Raw genomic sequence first — 22464 nt, forward strand, 5'->3', positions numbered from 1 at the left:
AAAGAGAGACATATAAAGGGAGAGAAGGTGAGGTAAAGACATGCAAGGTCCCCGGCCTAAACCAGATGTCAGGGACGTTGTGATTACAGAGTCAGCACCCCAAACTCCCAAGCCACCCGGGTCCCCCTGTAGCCACCAGTTAACAGTGGATACCAACGGTGAACCAGAGTCAAATTATCAAAAGCTTTCAAAACATCTCGCCACCATAAACCACTTGTTCATTGTGTTCCAAACCAGCCAGTAAATTGCTAAATACACTGCTTTCAGTGAGTGTATTTAGCTGTGTGTTACTCCCCATGTGGATCGACAGAGACGTCGATTGAAAATGAAATTTAAAAAATCTGAATATTTTATGTTTGTTTTCTCACCTACCAGTTTGCCTCTTTAAAAATGTAGCAATGCACTGGAACCACCGCTAAGCTGTGGCTTAGTAGCCTAGAGCTGACATGCCCGTATTTGTAAACAGCACAATACTGTTTGAGGCTATAGCCTAGTTACTGTACTGTATTAGTATATTTGAATTATACACAGTACAGTAATTTATTTGTACAGTAAGCTGTCCATTTCAGTCTTTATAGTCATGCAATAAATATACAAATGTAATTTAGATGGTCCTCCTGAGAAATGAAGAAAAACTGTTTGTTATAATAATCATCCGCCCTTAGTGATCGATTTTACCCGTACAGACGTGATCACTGTAAGATGTTTCCACTGTAAAAGCTTTTGATTTGGCATCCATGCTGCGTGTGTGTCCTGTGGGAATAACGCCTTCCTGGCACTTAGTTAGTGACGTCAGAATTCAGGAAGTTTTAGAAATCTGGATTCATTGCCAAACCACAAGTTCCCAAGTCAGGCATTTACCGGAAGAAAGCTGAACTCGAACTCTTCAAACTTTCTCACATGCCTGGGATTTAGTGTGACATTGTGTCACCTTGTGACTTGAGAGTTTATGAACAGCGTTATTCCTCCATGACTTGACCATGACCAAGATCCGACTCTCCGCTTGGCTGATGAGTCCTTGAGGATTTGGCTCCGGAAGTTTTGGTGACTCAGGTTTGCGAGTCATGCTGTGGTGGTACCATGGGACCAGACATGCCCTCATCCTCAAAATGAGCTGGTCTCTGTTTGATTCCCGCCCAAAAGTAACTGAGCCGATATTTCCCACCCAGTCGAGGTTTTAACTGGCCTGAAACTGTCTGACCAGTAAACTGCCATAATCCAGACTGGATTAAGTTAAAACGACCTGCAATCCTTCTACTTCCTGCACAAGGTCACGTTGCTCTAACCACAGGATTTGGTGTCTGTTTCCGCATGTGTGTGTGTGTGTGTGTGTGTTTCTCATGTCTCATCTCTTCTCATCCTCCCTCAGATGGACGAGGCCGGAGATCGCTGTCATATTCTTCAACCTGGTTCCCACAGCAACTGGAGGATGCGGTCCCTGACCAGAGTAGCGTTAAGCGCTCTTGGCGCCAGCTTCCTCTTGCTCCTCTACAAAGCTGCCAGTGGCAAGGTTTACCAGCAGATGTTCAGGAGTGCCTGCTAAACACCTGAATGGTTGTGTTCAGTCAGTTAATGAGCTTGTAATATTTTGTTTTGACTGTAGGTGATAAATTGGATTATGGAAGGACTGATATGTTTTAGGATAAAACAGAATTTTTGTTGTTGTAACGCTTTTGTTTTCCACTTTGGTCTGACTGGTCTTTGAGTTTAGTTCTGAATTCTTTTACCTTTTTATGTTTTAAGGGTTTAAGTGAAAATTAAAGTTTCTTATGAGGAACAATTTCTTGCTTAGTCAAATTTAGTTTTAAGTTAAGAATGTTTTAATAATGTTCAGGCCTTGAAGTAACGGATGTCATGGAATACTTCATCATTTTGGGAAATATGCTTAATTCACTTGATCCACTCAACCAGAGTGAGAAGAAAAAGATTGTCATCAACTTCATGTCTGTGCATTGAGTATGGCGCTCGAGCTGAGAGGCGATTAGAGTAGACTGGAAGCAGCTGAAAATATACACTTTGTCCTTTTATGGGGATGTTGGGGGCTGCAGAGACGGTGACTTCCCTCAATGTTCTTGTCACAGTGAGTTTTGCAAACAACCAGCAGTCATTGTATTTCAGTTGAGGTATGTATTAATCAAACGAGATACAACTTGTCAGTTAGTGAGCTGTAGAGATGTTAGTTAGTAGATGCGCTTTTTAACATTGGACATGGGCAGACTAGCCGTTTCCCCCTGCTTCTAGTCTTTATGCTAAGCTAGGCTAATTGTCTCTTGACTCCAGTTGCATACTTAATCCACAGCAATGAAATGTTGTTTTTTGTATTTGTTTTTTAAAATCAGAGTGCTGTGCCTTTGTCAAACCGTTTATCATTTTAGCCAGGACCACCCAAGATTTTCAAAACCCAGAAACATAAATTGTTAATCTTGATTGTTTGTAAGTTATCAGCTCAGTCCTTTAAGTGAGTTCAGCTCAGTTAATACTTGATTTAGCATCTTTCACAAATTCCATTCCAGGTAAGAAGGTCTGTTCAGGCCACGACCTGACTGGTGATGTTGATATTTTCTCTTCATAAAACGTGTAGTGAAAGACAGTGACCGGCATTATTGTCACTTTGTATGGCAATGAACGAATTACTCTTAATTAAATTGGATTTAAATTACACACTCGCTTCAACTACTGCTGCTGCTGCTGCAACAACAAAGTCGCGTTCAGTGGGATGAGAAGAGCAGAGAGAGCTCTCTAAATCTCCTTGTTGTTTTATGGTTTTCTTCCACGGGGATCATGAGAAAAATCCAATTTGCCCATTAATCTCATCTGGTCATGGACTCCGGACCTCCAGATACACCCGGGCCAGATCAAAGATGGAGGAAATGCCGTATGACAGTGGTACAGATTTCCCCGAGAGACTTCAAAAGGCTGTGATAGATAATCCAATGAAATGGACACATTACCTTTTAGGTGCTGGTTTGGGAGAATCAGTGCCTGAATCTTTTTAAACCATCATTCCTGAGTTATTAGTTGGACTGAGTGATGGTTTGTATAAGGCTGTAAAATAACAACGCGTCAGGCTTTTGGGGATCAGAAATATTTGGCACCTGTGCGTCATTGGCGTAGCATATGTCTTAATGAACATGAAATTTACCGAATACATAGACATAAAGCAAAATGCATAGGGAGCGTACAGTTTCTTCTGTGATGTGGTTCAGTTCATAGTTTGTTTAATTATTTATCATATTACTAAATAAAACGCGAGTTTCTGCGTCCGTGTAAAAGTGTTGTGCCCTAAAGATGCGGGATGTGATGTATGCAAAAGTCACCTTTCGGGACTTCCGGGGCTCCGTACAGTACCCCACAAAAAACACCGGTCCATCTTTATAATCTGCTCCATTGTGTCCGCTGAAATTGAATGTAATGGAGTTTGTGCGTTTTTCTTGTGGCTGAATGGCTGCGTGTGCTGGATGAGTCGTCCCCCCATCCCCCACCGCACAGCGGGCTCCTTCCCTGAACGCGTCGGTGCAGTTTGAGTGAAGAGCCCATCAGCTTGGACCACATCTCAGAGCTGCGGAGCTCCGGTCTGGACGCGATCCAAGCCTGTCTGGTGTCAAACCAGCCTGAACAGATACTCTCAGACATCTCATTTCTTCACCTCATTCCTGAGACGGGAACCCTGCCCGCCCCTTGTGTAAAGCAATTTAAACCTGATAGCTCATCATCTCCACTGAAAATATTTGCCGGACTATTAAGACAGTCGCTCTTGACTTTTTCCTCACAAGCACTTTGCCACCGTGCGGAACCCGCTCCAGCCATGGCTTCTCCGCGCGCACCTCCGTCCTCCCACTGTCCTGTGATGATATAGCCTATTTTTAAAAAAATCCAAGCTCGATTTGGAGATTCATCAAGTTCTGACTAATGTAATGTTTTATACTTTTCTTTCATCCGTGGAAATGCTCCGTCCAGATCCATAAAGGACCGACGTTTGGTTAATATGAACTTATTGCCAAGTGGAATATGTTTTTATTTGTCTGTAGCAATCTGCTGGCTGACAGCCGAGATCGATGCATCCTGGTGGTAAGTACTGTGTTTTTATAACTATTTAAATACTGTTGCAAAAGCCCATTGCATTATGCATTCAACTTGTGTAATGTTATAAGGAAAATCAATAGGTTAAACGTTGCTAAATTAATCTCTGGGCAGTAAAATAGTTTGTGATTTGTGTGGAATTATCTCGAGTATTTTTTCCATCCTCCGTTTGATTATTGTTAAATATGTATAAAATGTCTGAATTACCTTTTAAACTGTTTCATAACTACTTTTTAATTAGATATTTCCCAGAGATTGAGTGACTAGCCCCTTCCTGGTTTTCATAACTGTATTTTTTGATAAGTTGAAGACTGAATATTTGGAGAGATACCTCTCCAGGAAAAAGTCATTTGATATAATTTAATTTATCTTTATTTGCTGTCTTTCTCTTGAATCTTTAATGAATATTTGCAAAGGCTCTGTTTCCAAATTCCAAACTTCATACTGCCTGTTATACTGAGATGCTGTTTGAACAGATAATTTTCCTCAATTCCCTTTTCTTGCTGCTCTGGCCTTACTTTAATGGGTGAAGAAAATCCCTGCAGCATGCAAGTGTTTAAATTCCCTGCCAGTCAGTCATCACCTTGTTCTGCAGGTACATGGGAGTGTGGACTTGTTTTGAGTGATTTCAACACAAGTTTCCAAAGAAGACACCTTTAGACTAGTTATTTCATTATCTTTTACTCACCTTTTCTATTTTTGCAGTAGTTAAGTGTCCAACTTTTCCACAAGCTTCAATGTCTCTTGTGTATTGCAGCTACCTGGGTTGGGTTATTTGCACTTTTTTGTTAGGTTCAGTCTTTGAGATCATTGACATTTTCCTTCCATTTAGACTTTTCCCTTAATGGATTTAATGATCCACTGTGCAGGTACATGGGCAGCCTGGGCTCCCAGGTGATGTGCGACAACATCCCTGGTCTCATGAACAAGCAGCGCCAGCTGTGCCGCCAGCACCCCAAAGTGATGCAGGCCATCGGGGCGGGGATGAAGGACTGGATCTCAGAGTGCCAGCACCAATTCCGCAACCACCGCTGGAATTGCAACACCACAGCCAGGGATCACAACCTGTTCGGACGCCTGCTGCTACGAAGTGAGTAGAGGGAGTGCTAGCACTGGGAGAGGACACTTATCTCCTCCTTATTTTAAACTAATGGAGGTTTTAAAAATCATTATCCTGGAAAATGTAGGACAGCAGGGAGGGACTATCTTTAATATAGTGGATCTGAAATTGAACTTTCATGTCCAACAAGCATCCTGCCTGCTGAAATGTCCTTGAGCAATTCACTGAGCCTCTCTCAGCTCCAAGGCTACTGTTCTGGAGTAGTCCACTCATCCCTCAGTAGGACAGGCAAGAGACACATTACACTAAGTAAATACAGAATCACACCATTCAGGGCAAATATCCCCTGTAAGCTGTTGAAGTTCAGTCTTACCAAAATAATGTCCATCTTAAATACCTCCTTAAGTTTGTCTCCATGAATTCATGTCTGTAGACTTCAGATGAACGTTACCTTAAATTATAGCTTTTAAATGATCGTTTGTCTGTAGTCGTCATAAAACTCTCATGTTGTGGTTGACGGGTGTCATCTCTAAATGAATAATACGTTCAATTTCATCAAATATGAACATGTAGTTGAATATTTAAATATTTTGTGGCAGGAAAAACACTAACAATCATTTGGCTCGATGCCGTGAGCACAACTAATTTGCATGTGATACTTCAGTAAGTATCATCAGCATTTTGGTGTTAAGGTAATATGATAATTACAGATTTATTATGCTTGTCCCTGATGCTCACTCCTGAGGTAAATGATATAAGATGCAGGGATGAGATACATGTGTTAAGCATCTTATTTATGATATGATGACTTCAGGGGCTGTCAGGTACCATAAACACAGCACAACTAAGGATTGAAAGTTAGATTGCCTGTAACAGTATACAGTATGCTGAGTTGTGTTTCAGGTTATTGTGTGCTGTTGGCACCTTTTTGGAATTGAGCCTTGCATGATTGCGTGTGTTTCAGCACACTGATCTGTTTGCAGTAACAAACATGTTTGACTGTGTGCCTTAATGTTTAATGCTGACAAATCTAAACAAATGGTTGGGTTTTTTTTTAAGTGTTTGGTAGATTTACTGCAACACTGAGGCTTTCTGGGAAACAGATAGTTCCTTCGCAGATTTAATTTGTTTCCCCACAGAGGTTGGATCACATTCCATATCTCGCCTCACTTTACAATTGTACATTTGTCACATCGCTGCAGCTGGTTTATTATTTATTATTATTTAAGTGTGTTCTTGTGTTTGTTGGGGGCTAACATGCTTCTCAGAACTTTTGTTATAGAGATATTATGAGTCCTGGTGTGCAGATTTAGTGCTGAAAAGATTTGTCAATGGACAAAACGTTTATCAGCAACAGTTATTCATCAAGTAATTTATTAAGCATGCTTATTGCAGAAATACCATAATAATATTTGCTAGTTCCAGTTTCTTGGATATAAGGGTCTTAAATTTTTATTGAGTTTTTGGCTGTTGGTCAGACAAAACAAGCAATCCAAAGGTGTCACCTTGGACTTTGGGATGTGATGGTTATTATAGCTTTTTATTTCCTGAAATTGTATAGATAAGACCATTAATTGATTTGAATAAAATAAAAAACATATTATTCGATCATGAAAATAATTAGTTGCAAGTTTATACAAATTTCCATATCAGTGGTATCAGTAACTAATCAGTGTGATTATAATTATGTTTATGTTGGATCCACTTCAGCTACTGTCTCAGTTAGCTAACTACTCTCCACTCAGCCTGTTAAAAAGAGAAATGGTAGAAAATCTGACTTTTCCCAAACAAAAGTAATCCCACCACTTTTAAGGTAGGTAAGCAGCGTGCCGCCGCCTGTGACAGATGCGAGCTCTCAACAGAAGTATCCAAACAAATGAGACGTGTGCGTCTTAGCAGCTAAAATCAGTCTGTATCTCCTGTGAGGATGTGTTATAACAAGTCATAACCTTTTTTTTTTATTGCCACTGGAGGATCATCAGGACCCAGCGGCCTGATGTTCTTCTCCCATGCCCTGAGATTTAACCTGCGAGGCGGGTCCTCCAACTTAGTCCGTTTCATGTTGGGGCCTCTAATCAGCCGTGTGGTATTTGGACCTCCCAGCCGGGCCCCGGCCGTGTCACAGAGCATTATCGCGGCACACCGAGGCCCCGTCAGAAGCCTCCTTATTGTCAATGTCAGCAGGCTAATTTCAAACAATTACACAGGAGTTTTGCCTCTCTGGTGTCTCGTTCTCTCAGCGTTCTCCTCATTAACCTCGTTAGGCACGCTCAACTTAACTTCTGGACTGGGAAACACACACCACTGATATCATTGTCATTTTGTGTTTTTCTAGATTCTTTCTTTTTTTATTTGGCAAAAAAATTAATCTAAATTTAATTGTTTGATTTAAGAATTAGTAAAATAAAGATTAGGCTTTAGAGACGCTCCTTTGTCCCCTCTTGTTTCTTGACAGTGTTTGATTTTTGCTGCAGTGGACACACTTTGGTAGGCACTGAAAAAACTAAGTGCAATACCCAGTCCTAGTGTTTGCAGAAAATTTAAAATGAGAGACTTTAAAAAAATATGTTATAACTTTGTAGCAGAGGTTAGAGACCGACACACACACACACACGCACACCCTTTCCCTGCCTTAGCCTTTGATCTCTCTCCGATCTCCCATCAGTTACATGTGGATGGAGATGAGAGGTTTCTATCAGGGCATTGCTGGTAAGCGTTAGCTGTTGATCAATCTTGGAGGTAGATGAAGAGTTTTTCATTTCATGCCTCGCATGAAATGAAATGAAATGAAAGCTTCAAGCAGACAACAACAAACACGGGTCATACTGGTAGCAGCGTTTGCCAGACATTTGAACATCAGTTGAGTTTACTGACGTAGAGAAGTACACCAGTAGATGTGGTGATTTTTAATCCTGAACTTTTGTTTTTTTAGGATTCTCTGACATAAGTGTGTTGTGTATTTTTAAGCCACACACAGAATGGATTGTTAACACTTGGGTACTCCTCTGACATGTCTTCATCTAGCGCCGTCATCTCAATTTATACAATACTTATAGCTAAATACACACAAAACTAATGACATTCTCATTAGCCTTGTTCCTATTGTGTTCAGTGGCAGTTAGCGAATGTTAGCACACTGGCACACTAAACTCAGATGCTGAACACGGTAAACAGTATACCTGCTTAGCATCAGCATTTTAGTATCATTATTTAGAGCTAGCATCTTAGTGTTTGCTGCTCTAGTGTAACGGACTAGTAGTCCTCTATCATTACATTTTGATGGGTTTGAGTGACTTCTGTGATCCCCAAAAACCATCTACACACATTTGACATACACATCTATGTCTTAATTTGAAAAAAGGCTGTTTTTAGATTCCTAAAAAGTGACTTTTTAGGATTGCAAAGCTTGTAGCTGATTGTAACAGTGTTTCTTTTTAAGTGAATCTTGTTTAATCAAAGAAAAGGTTGGGCACATCCAGGGGTAAAGAATGCATGTGGCGCATATGGTGTAATATAATGCGATCTTGATTATTCTTAAATCATTGAGCTTAATGTGTTTCAAATAAATTGGATTCTTCTGTGCATAACATGAAATCGTAACAAAGACCTGCCTTTGTTAGAGGTGTTTCTCCTTGTTTACAATATTTCACCCTCTCCCCCAAGGCAGCCGCGAGGTAGCCTTTATGTACGCCATCTCCTCAGCCGGTGTGGTTTACACGTTGGCACGAGCCTGCAGCCAAGGCGAGCTGGACTCCTGCTCCTGCGATCCCACTAAGAAAGGCTCATCACGAGATGCCAAAGGCTCTTTTGACTGGGGCGGTTGCAGTGACCACGTGGACCACGCCATGCGCTTCAGCCAGGCCTTTGTGGACGCCAAGGAGAGGAAGGAGAGGGACGCCCGGGCGCTCATGAACTTGCACAACAACCGTGCCGGCAGGAAGGTAAGGAGGCACTGATCATCTAAACACCTCTAATAATGACTTAAAGGGTACAATTGACCAAATGTTTATTCTAAAAAACAAATCTGTACATGTTCACACACAAACAAGGTTAAAATCTACGGCAGTATGTTTTCAAATAGTTTAAACCAATCAGTTGGTTGACAAAACGGATGTTTATCTGCATTTGATCTTCAGATGTAGTTATCGAATGTATCTTTTGAAATGTATGTTTTCAGGAAGGGGTAAATAGAGAAATCCTTCAGTGTCACTGACATTAATTTGTATTCATAACTCTTTCCAATCCGCCTTGAAATGCTCATTTTAAGAGCGCAAAAACAAAATAAATCGTTATTACAGAATGAGAAAAGTTTGAAATGTATTACTTCCTCTACAAACATAATTTATCCACTAAACCAAGCAGATTTACATATTATGCATTTACAGATTTACACCCTGACAAGAATTCTGGGAGGAACGGTGAAGGATTTATTTCCAAATTAAAAGTAGTATTAAGCAATAAGTTGGTATCAACCGAAAAAACTAAGCTACTTTATATTTATTTTTATTTGCATTATTTGCTTTATAAAATCATTATGGGTCTGACTGCTATTTGTGTCTAAACTATTTTACGTTACAGTTCACTATCAACTGCTGTGACGATAAGTGCTGTAGCAACTTACTTCCTGTTCTCTTCGTCTCTCCACGCCAGGCAGTGAAGCGCTTCATGACTCTGGAGTGCAAATGTCACGGCGTAAGCGGCTCGTGCAGCGTTCGGACCTGCTGGCTGGCCATGGCCGACTTCAGACGCACTGGCGACCACCTTCGCAAGAGGTATAACGGCGCCGTGCAGGTGGCCGTTAACCAGTATGGCACTGGGTTCACTGTCGCGCACGCACACTTCAAACGACCCAGCAAGAATGACCTGGTGTACTTTGAGGACTCGCCAGACTACTGCATACGGGACCACGAGTCAGGTAAACACACTCCAAATTTACAGTACCACATGATCTGATGAAGCAGTCGCTGTGCTGACTAAATGTATCAGATTACACTTGATTACACTTGATTACACTTACACTTGATTACACTTGATTACACTTGATTACACTTGTAACTTAAGATACACTCGACTTTTCAGTAATCTCTGATTTGGTGATTTGCAGGACCCAGTTGTTTTAAGCAGTTATATGTAATAAGACATATAAAAAAAGACAAACAAATGTAGCCCAGTTTTAACTTTCGACATCTAGATGTTTCTTGTTGTCTTGGTAAAGGTCTGAGTTTTGTTCCACCTGAGCTGAAGTGGCGTTATTCTAATCTTGCTAAATGAACCAAACTTAAAAGAAGTAAACGCTCCTGAGTTCAACTGAACCGGTTCAACAAACATGGTTGGTTGGTGTAAACTGGCCCTTAAAAGGAAAGTAGGAGTGTGAACAAAACAAATTTATCATGAGGGTTGTGAAATGCTTGATCACAAATGGTTTGGTTTAGTCACACAAACAAAACATCCAGCTGGCTAAATCGTCTCAAACCTGCCCAACGTCTACTCTCGCTTTCATTAACACGTTACTCCCCTGTTCAAGGATACATACTCTAAAATGACAGCCTATCTCTTGCCTGTCATGACCCTGACGTTTGCAGTTTAGCGTTTACATAGTATTTTACATAGGCCAGTAATTTTAGCCATCTATAATTCACTTGGACTTGAAAACTAGTTTGTGCTACTGTTTTACGAGGGAATCAAATTGAGCATAATTGGTTGTCGCTCCAGTGCGTCAGAAGATGTTTGTATGGGTGACTTTTTTTAGGCTCAACAGTTATGGTTGGTGCCAGCATGTTTTTTGAGGTTCAATTCACAATGAAAGGCATCCTGTCATTACCCCAGTGTGTAAACAGAGATGTAGTGGACTACAGTAGTGGAGGCGGGGGGGGGTTCAGCTTGTAATGATGTTCCCGCAATAGTCATAAAGTAATTGTTGTGTTTGTAGGTGACATGAAGTGTTGCTGTGTTTGTGTCCATCAAAATTCCAGCTGCTGTTCAACAGCTTGATCCAAATCATCTGGTTCTTTCTGATGTGAGCTTCCGTGATTAAACTGAGCTTTAAGTGATTCAGCAGATCCACTGTCAGATTGTGAAACTCCTCCTGCCTTTAACACCCTTCTTACAGGATCTCACCAGGAGTGAAAATGCATATAAAAATTAGGACTTGTGGAAACTCAACCTGAAGTTTCACTTGTTAGACAGTTTTCATCAAGCCAGTACAATGTCAAAACTGAGAGAGTTGGTAGAGAGACTACAGTGTTTCATTGGTGCCCAGACATTGGTGTATCTAAGTGAGTGAAATCTGTGTTTATGTATTTGAGCTTTGGAACAAGACTGAGTGTGTGTGAGAAGGAAAATGTTTGTATTTGAAAACTGTGTGAGAGAAAGAGAGTGTGTGTGTGTGTGTGTGTGTGTGTGTGTTTTCAGAGGAGGTGGATGCCTGTCAGGCAGCAGATGATCCGTGGCGATCGGGTGTCGGCCAGTTTAAGACCCATTACACACTTCTGTAGGCTGAAACCTTAGAACACCACAGATCATTATAAATCACCACCACTGGAAACACACACACACACACGCCCAGGGGCACCATTGGCCAGCAGATTTCGGGAGCAGGTTTAATTACACAACATAATACCACACACACTCGCATAGGAGTTTACAAAGCGAGACGCTTCTCTAAAACGTCTTGACTTGGACGCTTACATTCAGTTTAGATTAGACTCACCCACAAATACTAGTTTGATGTTTTTATTATTTTTTTTGCTTGGAAATGCAGTTGAAAGTGCAGGTGGATCAAAACGTCTGCATGTATGTGCAAACCTTGTCACATGTCACATTTTTCTCTTTGTGTTTCATTGCAGCATTGCAGGTAACCAATCATGGCTCACCCTGAAACAAAACGGTGTGTTGCGTTGAAGTAGGAAGGCAAGGCTGCGTTTGAAATGTGCTATATAAATCAATTAAGATTCAATACAAAAGAATTTGATCAAATGAAGTAAAAAGTTGTAAGTGCCCCAAATACAAAAAATAAAAAGTCAGGGGAGCTGCAGTTTTTCCATTAAAATTTGGAAATGGCTTGGGTGCATTTGAGATCATGAGCAGCATCGCGGCTAAAAGCAGCTGTTTGGTTCTGACTCGAGCTTCTACCAGTTGACTGCTTCCTGAAGACCTAAGGGCCCTACTGGGTTTATAGTCTTCTAAAAATCACACATTTTTTGGCCTGAGATGATTTATAAATTAGAATCTGTTCTAAAAGTAACTGGCAGCCAGTGTAATAGGGGAAATGTGGTGTTGGTTTAGCACTTTGACTTGGTTGTGTGATTGAGTAGCAGATCTTTGCACTGAGGGAATATTTCTTTCTCAAGGACACTTGGGAGTCAAAGGACATGTTGGATGTTGTATTAAACCTGGGATTTGTCTGTCATGGAACAGTGTCATGTACTCTGTGTTCAGTACAGGTTCTCAGGCACAGTCATGGTCTTTTAGTTTTATGGCCTTTAAAGAAGCATGAAGAATTTTCAGAAGCATGGTTTTTATTTGGGGAGAAAGACTGTTTGGTGATAAAAGCTGCGAGAGCATATTCTAGTCTTTGAGCATGGAGGTTAATTCTTGATCTTTGGTCATGTCACTATCTTCTGGAGTTCCACAATGTTTTTTTTTTTTCAAATTTACTTTTGGATAGGGAAAGTTTAGGTACAGACAGGAATCATGAAGAGAGGGTAACAACCATAGACTGTATTAAAAAAAAGCCTCCATGCAGTCACTCATTGGATTGTGGACCATTTTGAAGCCTCGAATTTGGCATTTTGGCCATCGCCATCTTGTTTTTTTGGAACTGGACGTGACCATATTTGGACGAGAGGGTGGAGCTCGGTTGGCAAGGTGCATCCGTAATTCATGTTTACTGGGATGCTAATTTTTGCTAGTGAAAAACAGGCTTATAATAAAATGTTCTTACTGGAAACAGCCAGCCGACTCTTAATGTGCTTTTTCAACAGCGCTGGTCAAATGTTCACAGTGCAGTGGAAACAAGTTGCCTGTATCCTGATTGTAGTTTGGTAGCGTCTTGTCAATCATAACATAGCCACGCCCTAAATCTTACCCTGCTTTTTCATCCATTTTCCTCTAAATCAGACCATAATTTACAAAATAACCATCGTGCTGTATTGAAGAAGGCTTGAAACTAGAGGATGTGGCTATAAACTTATTAGGAAGTAGTTCAGGCAAGTGAGAAGTAGTGTCATTTAGCAATTAATTAAAATGGAATCTGACTTCTTCTTTTGCAAACAGTGGCCATTGGATAGAATGCAGGTTTAAGGCACTTTGGCACAAATGTCCCCCAGCTGGAATCGAACTGGGGGCATTGCAGTTACTGTACATGGTATCTTAACCACTAGGACACCCCATGAAGTTGAAACAGGTCCAGTTGCAGAAGAACAATTTAATTGGTAGAATTTTGAGAGAGAGATGCTTTGGAGAGTTGAAACAGGCACTCAATCGGTAGCTATTTTGATAATTGATCGATCGTTTGAGTCTGTTTTTCAAGCAGCATTATGATGGTTTGCTGCTTTTCTTTTGTTTTCTTTTTTGGGAGTTGGTTTGACAAATCAAGATGGCACCTTTTTTAGCTTTAAGAACTTTTGATGGGGACGTGTCTCTATAAATTTTATACATTTTATAGAAGAATAATAATTAAATTGATAAAATAATGATGCACATTACTTGACAGTGAAAATAATCATCAGTTGTTTCCCTAATATTGACAGTCTCAACATGGCCTTATGGGATGCCTTAATGAAATCGTTTTCCCTTTAACCTCTTAGGGCCCCCTTTTGGGAACAAGTACAGGCTTCACAGCAGACATGAAGGCTTTATATGCTGTGTAAATGTAAGCACCGTGAGGTAACACACACACACACACACAGTGTTCGCACTGGGCCTCTCATGAGAGCTTAACTTGCTCCCTCTCTAAAAACCAACTTCTGTGGGACACACAGAGACGGGCATGTAAACTCAATCATGACACGTACTGTACATCGAATCCCTCTCTCTCTTTTAGACACTTGCACAAACATGGATTTGCCAGCATGTCGTTCTTGAAACGTTATTCCGTCTTGTTCCTTGTACCATCCCGCATACACACACATACTGGAAAACCTCTCAAAGACATGCAGACTCACCCTCAATCATGCTGGAAACACACAGACTGAAGCCATTCTCACAGATGGACAGACAGAGGCTCAGAGCCCACAGAGATGGTGAGACGGCCCCTCTGTGCCTCTTTAAAGTGTGAAATCAATTTCCCTCGGCCCCGGCGAGGCTCAGGTGCTAAACTCATCTCTCGGCGCCCCCTCATCTTAATTCAATAAGCAGACGCAGGGAGAGAGAGGGCTGTGAGGAAGACTCTGGCCGTGATGTCATCCCTATCGGGGCAGCATACCGCGGATGATGGGCGGGCGGGCGGGCGCGCAGCCAGAGAGGGGCGGGACTTCGGGTCATGCCCAGACATATTACCTGGCGAGGGAATGGTGCAGAGCAGAAGCAGAATGTAAACATGAGCAAATTCCAGAACAATGTTTGAGATGGTACTTTTGAAGCCAGTGAATCATTTTTTTCGAAATCTTTTATTTATACAGGAGACACACATGTTCTTCTTCACCAACACTTTTGCTCCACAGTCAGATAGTAGTCACACCTGCACAGTGCAGCCAGCCGCAGTCATCTGCTGGATGAATATCTGCATCACAACAGCTCAGCTTTGGACGCTCCAGTTACAATTCAAACATCTTCAAGATTACGCCACAACTAGAAGAATGCCTACTTTGCTATGCTTTTTTGGGTTATAAATGGCTTCAGCTATTTTCATTATCGGCCAAGTCTATCAATAATGTTTTTTGAGTCATTGTTTAATCTGTGAAAAGTCTGGTTGGACAAAATGAGACATGTTGCCTCGGATGGGTAATTTCCAAACTTCCAAAACCCAAATATATTCAGTTTACAATAATATCTACAAAACAGCAAATCCTTTCATTTAAGAAGCTGGAACAAGTGAAGAATTATTCAAAAATGGCTGAAACAATTGACCACTTATAAAGATTGTTCTCGACTGGTGGCTTCGAGGGTTTTGGATACCGACCATGTCATTGTAATGTCCTCTGTTTGGGTCCGACTGGGGGCCAATGTTGCATTCTCCATCTCTCTCGTAACTTATTTTCTTTCAGCTCTCTACTATCTAAGATCAACAAATGAAACAAATGGCTCAAATGGGTATTTGACCAATCGCCGGTGCTTTGTGGTTGTTTTTTCCTGCTGTAGACAGTGTACACACCTCTTTGAATCTAGCATAAATTAGTTTTACATCTTCATGGCTCTGTAATGTTTTCTACATATCTTTCTGTGTTTTGATAAATCAGCACTTGCCAGCCAGGTGGGGTCACTCGTCAACAACTACGAGTCCATTATATACACTTCACAATTCGAGCCTGTCAGCGTCGGCAGTTGTCAAGCTTCTAATGAGGAGTCACTTTTTGTTGAGACTGTGTCCGAGAGGCGCTGATTCCCCTTTGTGGGAACTCGACATAACACGGTTTGTTATCTGGAAATCTTGACATGATAACCCAAACTGTCTTGTCACGATCATTGGATAGAAAAAGTGAGGTTCTGATGTGGTAATTATCCAAAATATTATCTGCAGACATTCTCCGCTGGCTGCGATTTTGTTCGTATTTAATAACAGCAGATAAAAGTCCCTGAAACGTCCCTGTGGAGGACTGACCGTGTGTGCAGTTCAGGTACGATCATGATCTAGCGTCAGCAGAAGACTAATTAACGCTAGATCATGATCACACACGTCGTGTAGTCTGCACGAGCCTGTTTTTATGTAAATATCACAAAAAAAGTATAAAACAAAGCTTTTGTTGAGATAATTCTAGTGTGGTTATAAAAATAACCGCAGTTATGACCCTTACAGGCTTCCTTAGTTTTATTATAAATCAAGGTGTGGCTGTTGCCTCTGTACAGGTACACACCTGGAAATAAAGACTGTATGTAGAAGTGTCTTGGTGGAGATAGAAAGTGTGTGTGTGGGCGGCTGGAGGCGAGATTCAGGAGAAAGTGAGTGTTTATCCGTGTGGTCAGTCTGAGGAGTGCTGTGTGTGTGTGTGTGTGTGTGTGCGATGGTTGTCTCCTGTAAAATGAACAGCTGATGAAGAGCGGGAGTGCAGGCTGACGGCTCCTATCATCAATCTCTCATCTCTCCTCCGTCCAACGTTCATCATCTTACGCACCCCCTGACCCCTCCTCACCCCCCTCCCAGTCTCATTTTTAGTATACAGCCAGTATTATTACACTGTGCTCCCATTGGCTCTTGATAACCAGCACAGCTATTCTGATTGGACACATTGCAGCTTATGTACCCGCCAAGTCACATCTTCATTCCACATCGGAGCAACCGGTGTGAAAGGGACACTTATAGGGTGGAGTATTCCTTTAAGACTTATTCAATCCCAAGTAATTTCCCAGGATGCTTCTCACCTATTCAGCCTGGAATGATTGTCAGTGTAGGTGTCAAATGGCTCCTACGGTAAATCTCATTTTGGAAGGGCGCTACTGAAATGTGTTTTTGCCTTTTAGTGAATAAATCTAACGTTTGTGCAGTGGGAAATGAAGTTAAATCCTACTGCTGCAGTAAAATGATTTAGCCCCAAGACGCGGTTAAGTTCATCTTATGTCAAACTAGTCAGGACCATTATGTGTAGGAAGAAAAGCTTAAATGTGCATTAAGTAAGATTTTTACTGTTTTTTTTATATGGATAACTCTTTGTTTTCAATTTGTCAAAAACTATTTCTGAAAGCAGATTTTTGCCTTAATCAGTATGAAAAATACCCTCTGACATTCATCACGACGTGTAAACATTAAAATAATACATTTGATTATCAGAATGAAATCTGCCAAATAATTGAGTGTGAGAGGGTAGTTTGTTTTTTTTACCATCATTTGTAAAGTGATCTCAGTACTGTTGAAGGGATTTTTCTTTTGGACACGTAAGGCCTGCTCACTGGTCGGTCACATTTTCTTTGCAGCTCCCAACTTTTCAACTCTCAAACTTACAGTATAGATCAAAAGGAAATAAAAGGCTTAATTGTTGACACACCCTAATGATGTTAGCAGGTCATGGTTGTCGAAAAAGAGGTCCGAAACGCCCCGAGATTTTTGTGCTGCAAGAAGAACCTTATCCAGGAATAGTCAAGAGATAAACGGGGATAAACTACTAATGTGCAGGCGATTATGCACTTGTTGTTGTTTTTTTTTTAAACCGCAAGAAATATATTTTTGATTTTCAGCTATTTTTAAAACTTTAACCCCCAAAAGACTACCAAAGACTAGATGATGTCACAGTTTGTAGAGTGAGAAATTAGATCACTTATAAATGCAAAGCAAATGATGATGAACGCGTTTACTTTAACGTCCTTATAACCTCACTGACCACCACCTCTTTCTCTGTGTCTCTCTGTCCACAGGGTCGATGGGGACGGGAGGGCGGGTCTGTAACCGGACGTCTCGCGGCGTGGACGGCTGTGAGGTGATGTGCTGCGGTCGAGGCTACGACACGTCACGGGTCAGCCGGACTACCAAGTGTGAGTGCAAGTTCCACTGGTGCTGCGCCGTGCACTGCCGCGACTGCCACCAGCAGGTCGACGTGCACACCTGTAAGGGCCAGACGTGACCTCACCGCCACGGAACACTACTGACCGCTCATATCAAACCAGCAGTCATACTGGTCACCGTGTAAAAACTACTGCGTTTGTACTGGGCCACATGTTCTAAGTGACAATCAATAGAATATCTCGACTCCATCCTCAGTGCTAAGCTCTTATTTCAGCTGTGTTTCCGCACTGCGCTTCCCAAAGATCACTGGTCAATCAATCTAATTACACAGCTCAGGGCAAAACTCTGCTGGAAGTTGTTGCCTTTAAAGAGCTTCCAGACTTCAGATGATCAGAGCAGAAAATGTAAAAAGCTTCCATCAACATATTATAGGTTAAAGGAGAAACGGTAGTGAGCTGTGCATTTATTTAATAAAATATATCCACTACAACTACTTTATACAGCAAAACCTAGCTTTAAAAGCCTGACTGGCGTAATCAGAGTTGTTTAGTTTTTTATCTTTCCGAAACACAGAAAAACATAAAAACAGCCAAAAATACACTGAAAATATCTTAAATGATATAATCTACTGTAGAGTTTTGAAATATCTCAACAGGGAGAGACAGTTACCTTGTTCCCTGTGCAGTCTGAGAATTTTCCAACCATTTAATGTCTTTTTCTCCTGTATGTTTTCAGTTTTACGGTTCAATTTGAACTCCTTACCTGTGAACATAAATTTGTTTTGTCATGTCAGGGGCTCATTCTCTTCCAACAGTGTGTTACCCAAAACCACAGGCAATTACTCTCCAAACATTCAGTGTTCAGGCCTGGAAACACCACTGGAATGAAAAAGGTGACAGTTGCTGCTGCCGTTGCGCCAAAAAACAAAAAGCTAAAGCTCACTTTGGACTAAGTTATGTTACTGAAGCTTAAATATTTAAAAACTCACAAATCACAAGGGTGCCACATTTTTCATTCATAACGGCAAATTTTTCAGCTATTTGTTCTTTACGGTTTGAGGCTTTCTGTTTAGCACTCAGCGAGTATGGTTACAAACGCGCTACCTGGATAGTATTCCAGATTTCACAGGTATTCTTGTTAACATCTTGTTCAAGTAATTTAAATTCAGATTTTAAAACAAATTGAACATTAAAAGTAGCTTTAAACTCATTAGCTGAAACCAGAGTTAAGAAATCTGTTGCCGTAATCTATTTAAAAATAAAATCTATTTCTTTGGTCAACGGGTTAAAAGGTTAGGGTTAATTAAATATTCTGAAAGACACAGTTCTCTAACTTACAAACTTGTGTTAACATTGGCCCCTTGTGGAGAATCTGGAGCGCTCCAAATGTTAAGTCATTAGGTGCGTTTGACTTGATGCGGCGCTTCGCAGCACTGACTTTAACGTGATGCATGCTGAACTTAGTGTTAAACAGCAGCAGCTTTACTGTTTACTAACACTACAGTCTAGTATCGTCACAGCTGCAATATTTTGTTTTTACAGCTTCTGTTTTGTTTGTTTTTATTAGTTTTACATTCATCAGTTATACATTTAGACAGATGTACAAATGACTGACAGCACAACAGCAGCCAAAAAAGATTCTAAAAGCATATGTTGTAACTAATGGCGCAAATGCAACAGTAACTGTCCTTGCCTGTAGGTGGCGACATCAACTTTTCTACAGCTGCAGCCTTTCATACCTGTAGGTGAAGTAGTTTGGATCCGAACTGCAGGTCTGAAATCGTGGCTCTGCAGTTGGCTTGACGAGGTTTTAGTCCACTTGTATTCTAAAATTGTTGTTAATTAACAGTTTAGGATGTATTTCAAATAGTACTTGGTGACCTTGCATATCAGGCTTTAGTTAATTTAATTTTAGGATGAGCGTGCCCTGTTGTCTAACAGCCTAATAAAGAAAAAAGATAATAGTCTGTGTACATAAACAATCAAATTCACTGTTATTTGCAGCCTCCAAATCCAGCACTTAGGAGTTAGAAGACTGCAGCCTGAACAGCTTTTCACTACAACAACCTGCTGTCCCAGATGTAAGATGTAAATCCATTGTTTCCTCTCTTATTTCACTGTATTTATTTACTCTCCAGTTCAATAGTAAAGTCCTCTTTGAAAAGATTACGACGCTGAGTCTGTAACTAACTGGTTACCTAAGAAAAAACCCTAGTATGACCTGTACAACTGAACTCCCCAGAATAAGCGACACTGTACATTTCACTCTGCATCCCTATTTAAACATTAAAAAGTCTAGGTTTGTTTTGCTTTTCTTACCAGACTACAGCTTGTTCCAACACTGCAAGTGTCCAAACTTAGTTTTTCCGTCTATGTAAATATGTAGTTGTGTAAATTAAAATCAGATGTATAGTGAATGGAACCATATTCTGCAATCAATAGGCAGACTGCACATTTTAGGTAATTAACGCACTTCACTTCCTTCTGCTGTGCAAGCCAATCACAGAACAGACTGCACACGTGGTGTAGTAAAATGGGCAAAAATATATTTCATGTGTAGGCGTTGTGTCTCAAATACAGAAGTCAAGTTTTTAACAAAGTTAAGATCACAGCTTCCCTCAGCTTCACACAAAAGCACCTGGTGGATGCAGGTAAAACTCTTCTCCTGTTTGTGGAGCGAGATGTCAAGGTTGTGGATGAAAACGCACATCAGAAGATAAGTGAAGGATTCCACAGATAGTGAAAACCTACCAGGTTGTGTTTTGCGGTTTCAACAGCCAAATAGCACTTGAAATGACCGGCAGCTCCAGATGACTGTCGGCTGTATTCGGGTTTCGATCTGGGTGAGGCGGTTAAACACCGTGTGAATCAAAGTGGCGTGAAGAAGCTGGCTTGCAGCAATACACAAAAAGTCCTTTATTGTATTTTTTTGTCTTCTCACTTTTTTTAATGATGGCAATTGATCACCTCTTTTTGTACAACAAAAGAACAGCTTTAAATGATTGAAAACCCCCAAAAATGCAAACATATCAAATAAAGTCAAAACCAATTCTGGATTCCGTTGATTTGCCTTTTTGTTTCATGCCCCCCCCCCCCGTCGTCCTCAGTTTGGTTTGAACTTGGTAATCTTGGCACAAAGGTGTGTCAGTCCAGTCCAACGCAGCATTCTGGGTTTCAGTTCAGCTGTTTCTGTCTGGATGGAGGTCTGCTCCTGGGTCTGATTCTGGTCCTGTCCGGGCGGTCGGGGTCAGATGCGGGTGAGCTGGTGCCAGAGGCTGGACGGCAGGATGCTCTCCACCTTCTCCATGATGAAGTTCAGAGGAGCAAACAGCGTGCTGAGGAACTACAGGGAGACAGACAGTAACAGCCACACATCAGCAGGAGGTCATTAACACAGAGCACACGGCCTCTTCATGAGCCACGACTTCAGTTTCTCTTCAGGCTGAATCATCACTGAAACCAGCTGACTTTACTCTGTGCCACGCTGGTTACCAAACACAATATGTGACTCTTCCATGAATTAGCTGATCAACGTCCCTTAAAGGTTGCATCATTTTAAAATAAGATTTAGTCATTTGTTTTTATTCCTAAAAAGTAATCGAGGAGAAAAAGGCCCATCACAAGTTTGCAGACTTGACATAGTCCAAAATGCATAAAATAACATCCTTCATAAATGCTTAAATTGCAATCAGAATTCATATAATAATCCCAACTTGTGGTCCATTTACTAACTTTTTAAACCACACGGACTTCATCAGCCGGAAAGAAAGAAGCCGGTAAATGGACCTTGAGAGGAGACTTAACAAGAGTTTTGTCAAACCACTATTTCCAGTGTTGAGAATGAACTTTCACGCTTCACCTCGGAGCCCACAGAGCTGTGGGTGAAATGTTGAAAGCGACTGAGCATATATGTAAACATCAAACTCTATCTGCTGATGAAGACTGTGTGACGAGATTGAAAGCTGTGGAAAAGGCCAGCGTGTGGGCCTTGAGTTGGGATTGTTTTGGATAATTTCTTTGTCAATTCTGTAATAGATTAATCAACTAATCGATCAGCATTAAACATTACAGAGGATGGTGTCTTTATCATCGGTTAAACTACACCTGAAACAAAAAACACGTCTACTGCCGAAATGAAAATGTTTCATTGAACAATGTCTGTCCTACGTCTACTTTTTTTTAATTCCCCAAATACATTTTAAAATTCAAGACACTGGAGCGCACTGCATCCTTTTACAATTCCTTCCCTTAAAACTCTTTTCCACTTTGTGCCTGTGAGTACAGAACAGCTCGCTGTCAGGCCTCGTCCTCAGGTTGGTGTTTTGGCAACAACTAGTGTAGAGGAGGGTGAGGGGGAGTCGGGGGGGCAATAGGGGCTCCACCAGAGCAACAGCGGGTCATAGAGGTTCCCACTCTGTCAGATGGCAGATAAAGGCCATGACAGGGGTTGTGGGGGGGGGTGCGGAGGTGGAGAAGAGTATTCATCTGTGCCGCCCTCCTCTCCGCCTGCATGCATCTGCCTGGTAGTCGGTGGTTTGTGCGTTTGAAAAGCTGCGACAGCGCTGGAAAGGTTTGCCTCACACATCGTATCACAGATCTCTACTCCTGCTTCAAAGAGCACTTCAAAGTAAAGGCGTGTGTTCCATGTGTTTGAACTGCATGGGCGGCGAGTGACAGACCCTCCTGTAATCCAAAAAGCAGGGATGCAACACTGATCGGTGTTGACGCTGGCC

The 22464-nt window shown here is 41.3% G+C and overlaps 3 protein-coding genes across 9 annotated transcripts in view; 2 read left to right on the plus strand and 1 right to left on the minus strand.

Annotated features, from left to right (window-relative positions):
- asz1 (ankyrin repeat, SAM and basic leucine zipper domain containing 1) overlaps positions 1 to 1780 on the plus strand; it is a 34495-nt gene extending 32715 nt beyond the window's left edge. Inside the window, exon 13 of the mRNA XM_038706380.1 lies at positions 1370 to 1780. Coding sequence (XP_038562308.1) covers positions 1370 to 1543 — 174 coding nt within the window. The 3' untranslated portion in view covers positions 1544 to 1780. The remainder of the gene's footprint in view (positions 1 to 1369) is intronic.
- A 949-nt stretch (positions 1781 to 2729) lies between these two features.
- Positions 2730 to 20787, plus strand: wnt2 (wingless-type MMTV integration site family member 2). Its single transcript, XM_038706381.1, has 5 exons — positions 2730 to 4068; positions 4950 to 5170; positions 8804 to 9081; positions 9791 to 10055; positions 17645 to 20787. The coding sequence occupies exons 1-5, from the start codon at positions 3986 to 3988 to the stop codon at positions 17848 to 17850; spliced, it is 1053 nt and encodes a 350-aa protein (XP_038562309.1). The 5' UTR covers positions 2730 to 3985; the 3' UTR covers positions 17851 to 20787.
- Positions 20627 to 22464, minus strand: part of LOC119893950 (suppressor of tumorigenicity 7 protein homolog) — a 60924-nt gene continuing 59086 nt past the window's right edge. For all 7 annotated transcript variants that reach the window (XM_038706374.1, XM_038706373.1, XM_038706378.1 and 4 more), the window contains one exon: positions 20627 to 21074. In XM_038706374.1, the coding sequence (XP_038562302.1) occupies positions 20979 to 21074 (96 nt within the window). In that variant the 3' untranslated portion in view covers positions 20627 to 20978. The remainder of the gene's footprint in view (positions 21075 to 22464) is intronic.

Source organism: Micropterus salmoides, unplaced genomic scaffold (assembly GCF_014851395.1).
Source record: "Micropterus salmoides isolate LMB-PRFRI ecotype aquatic unplaced genomic scaffold, ASM1485139v1 Ms_hic_scaffold_8, whole genome shotgun sequence".
Taxonomy (NCBI): domain Eukaryota; kingdom Metazoa; phylum Chordata; class Actinopteri; order Centrarchiformes; family Centrarchidae; genus Micropterus; species Micropterus salmoides.

What these genes read in the sequence shown, in the direction of transcription:
- wnt2 (XM_038706381.1), top strand. Translation starts at nt 3,986, where the DNA reads ATGAACTTATTGCCAAGTGGAATATGTTTTTATTTGTCTGTAGCAATC. An exon ending in ACAACCGTGCCGGCAGGAAG is followed by an intron (nt 9,082 to 9,790) that starts GTAAGGAGGCAC and finishes TCTCCACGCCAG; the next exon opens with GCAGTGAAGCGCTTCATGAC. An exon ending in CATACGGGACCACGAGTCAG is followed by an intron (nt 10,056 to 17,644) that starts GTAAACACACTC and finishes CTCTGTCCACAG; the next exon opens with GGTCGATGGGGACGGGAGGG.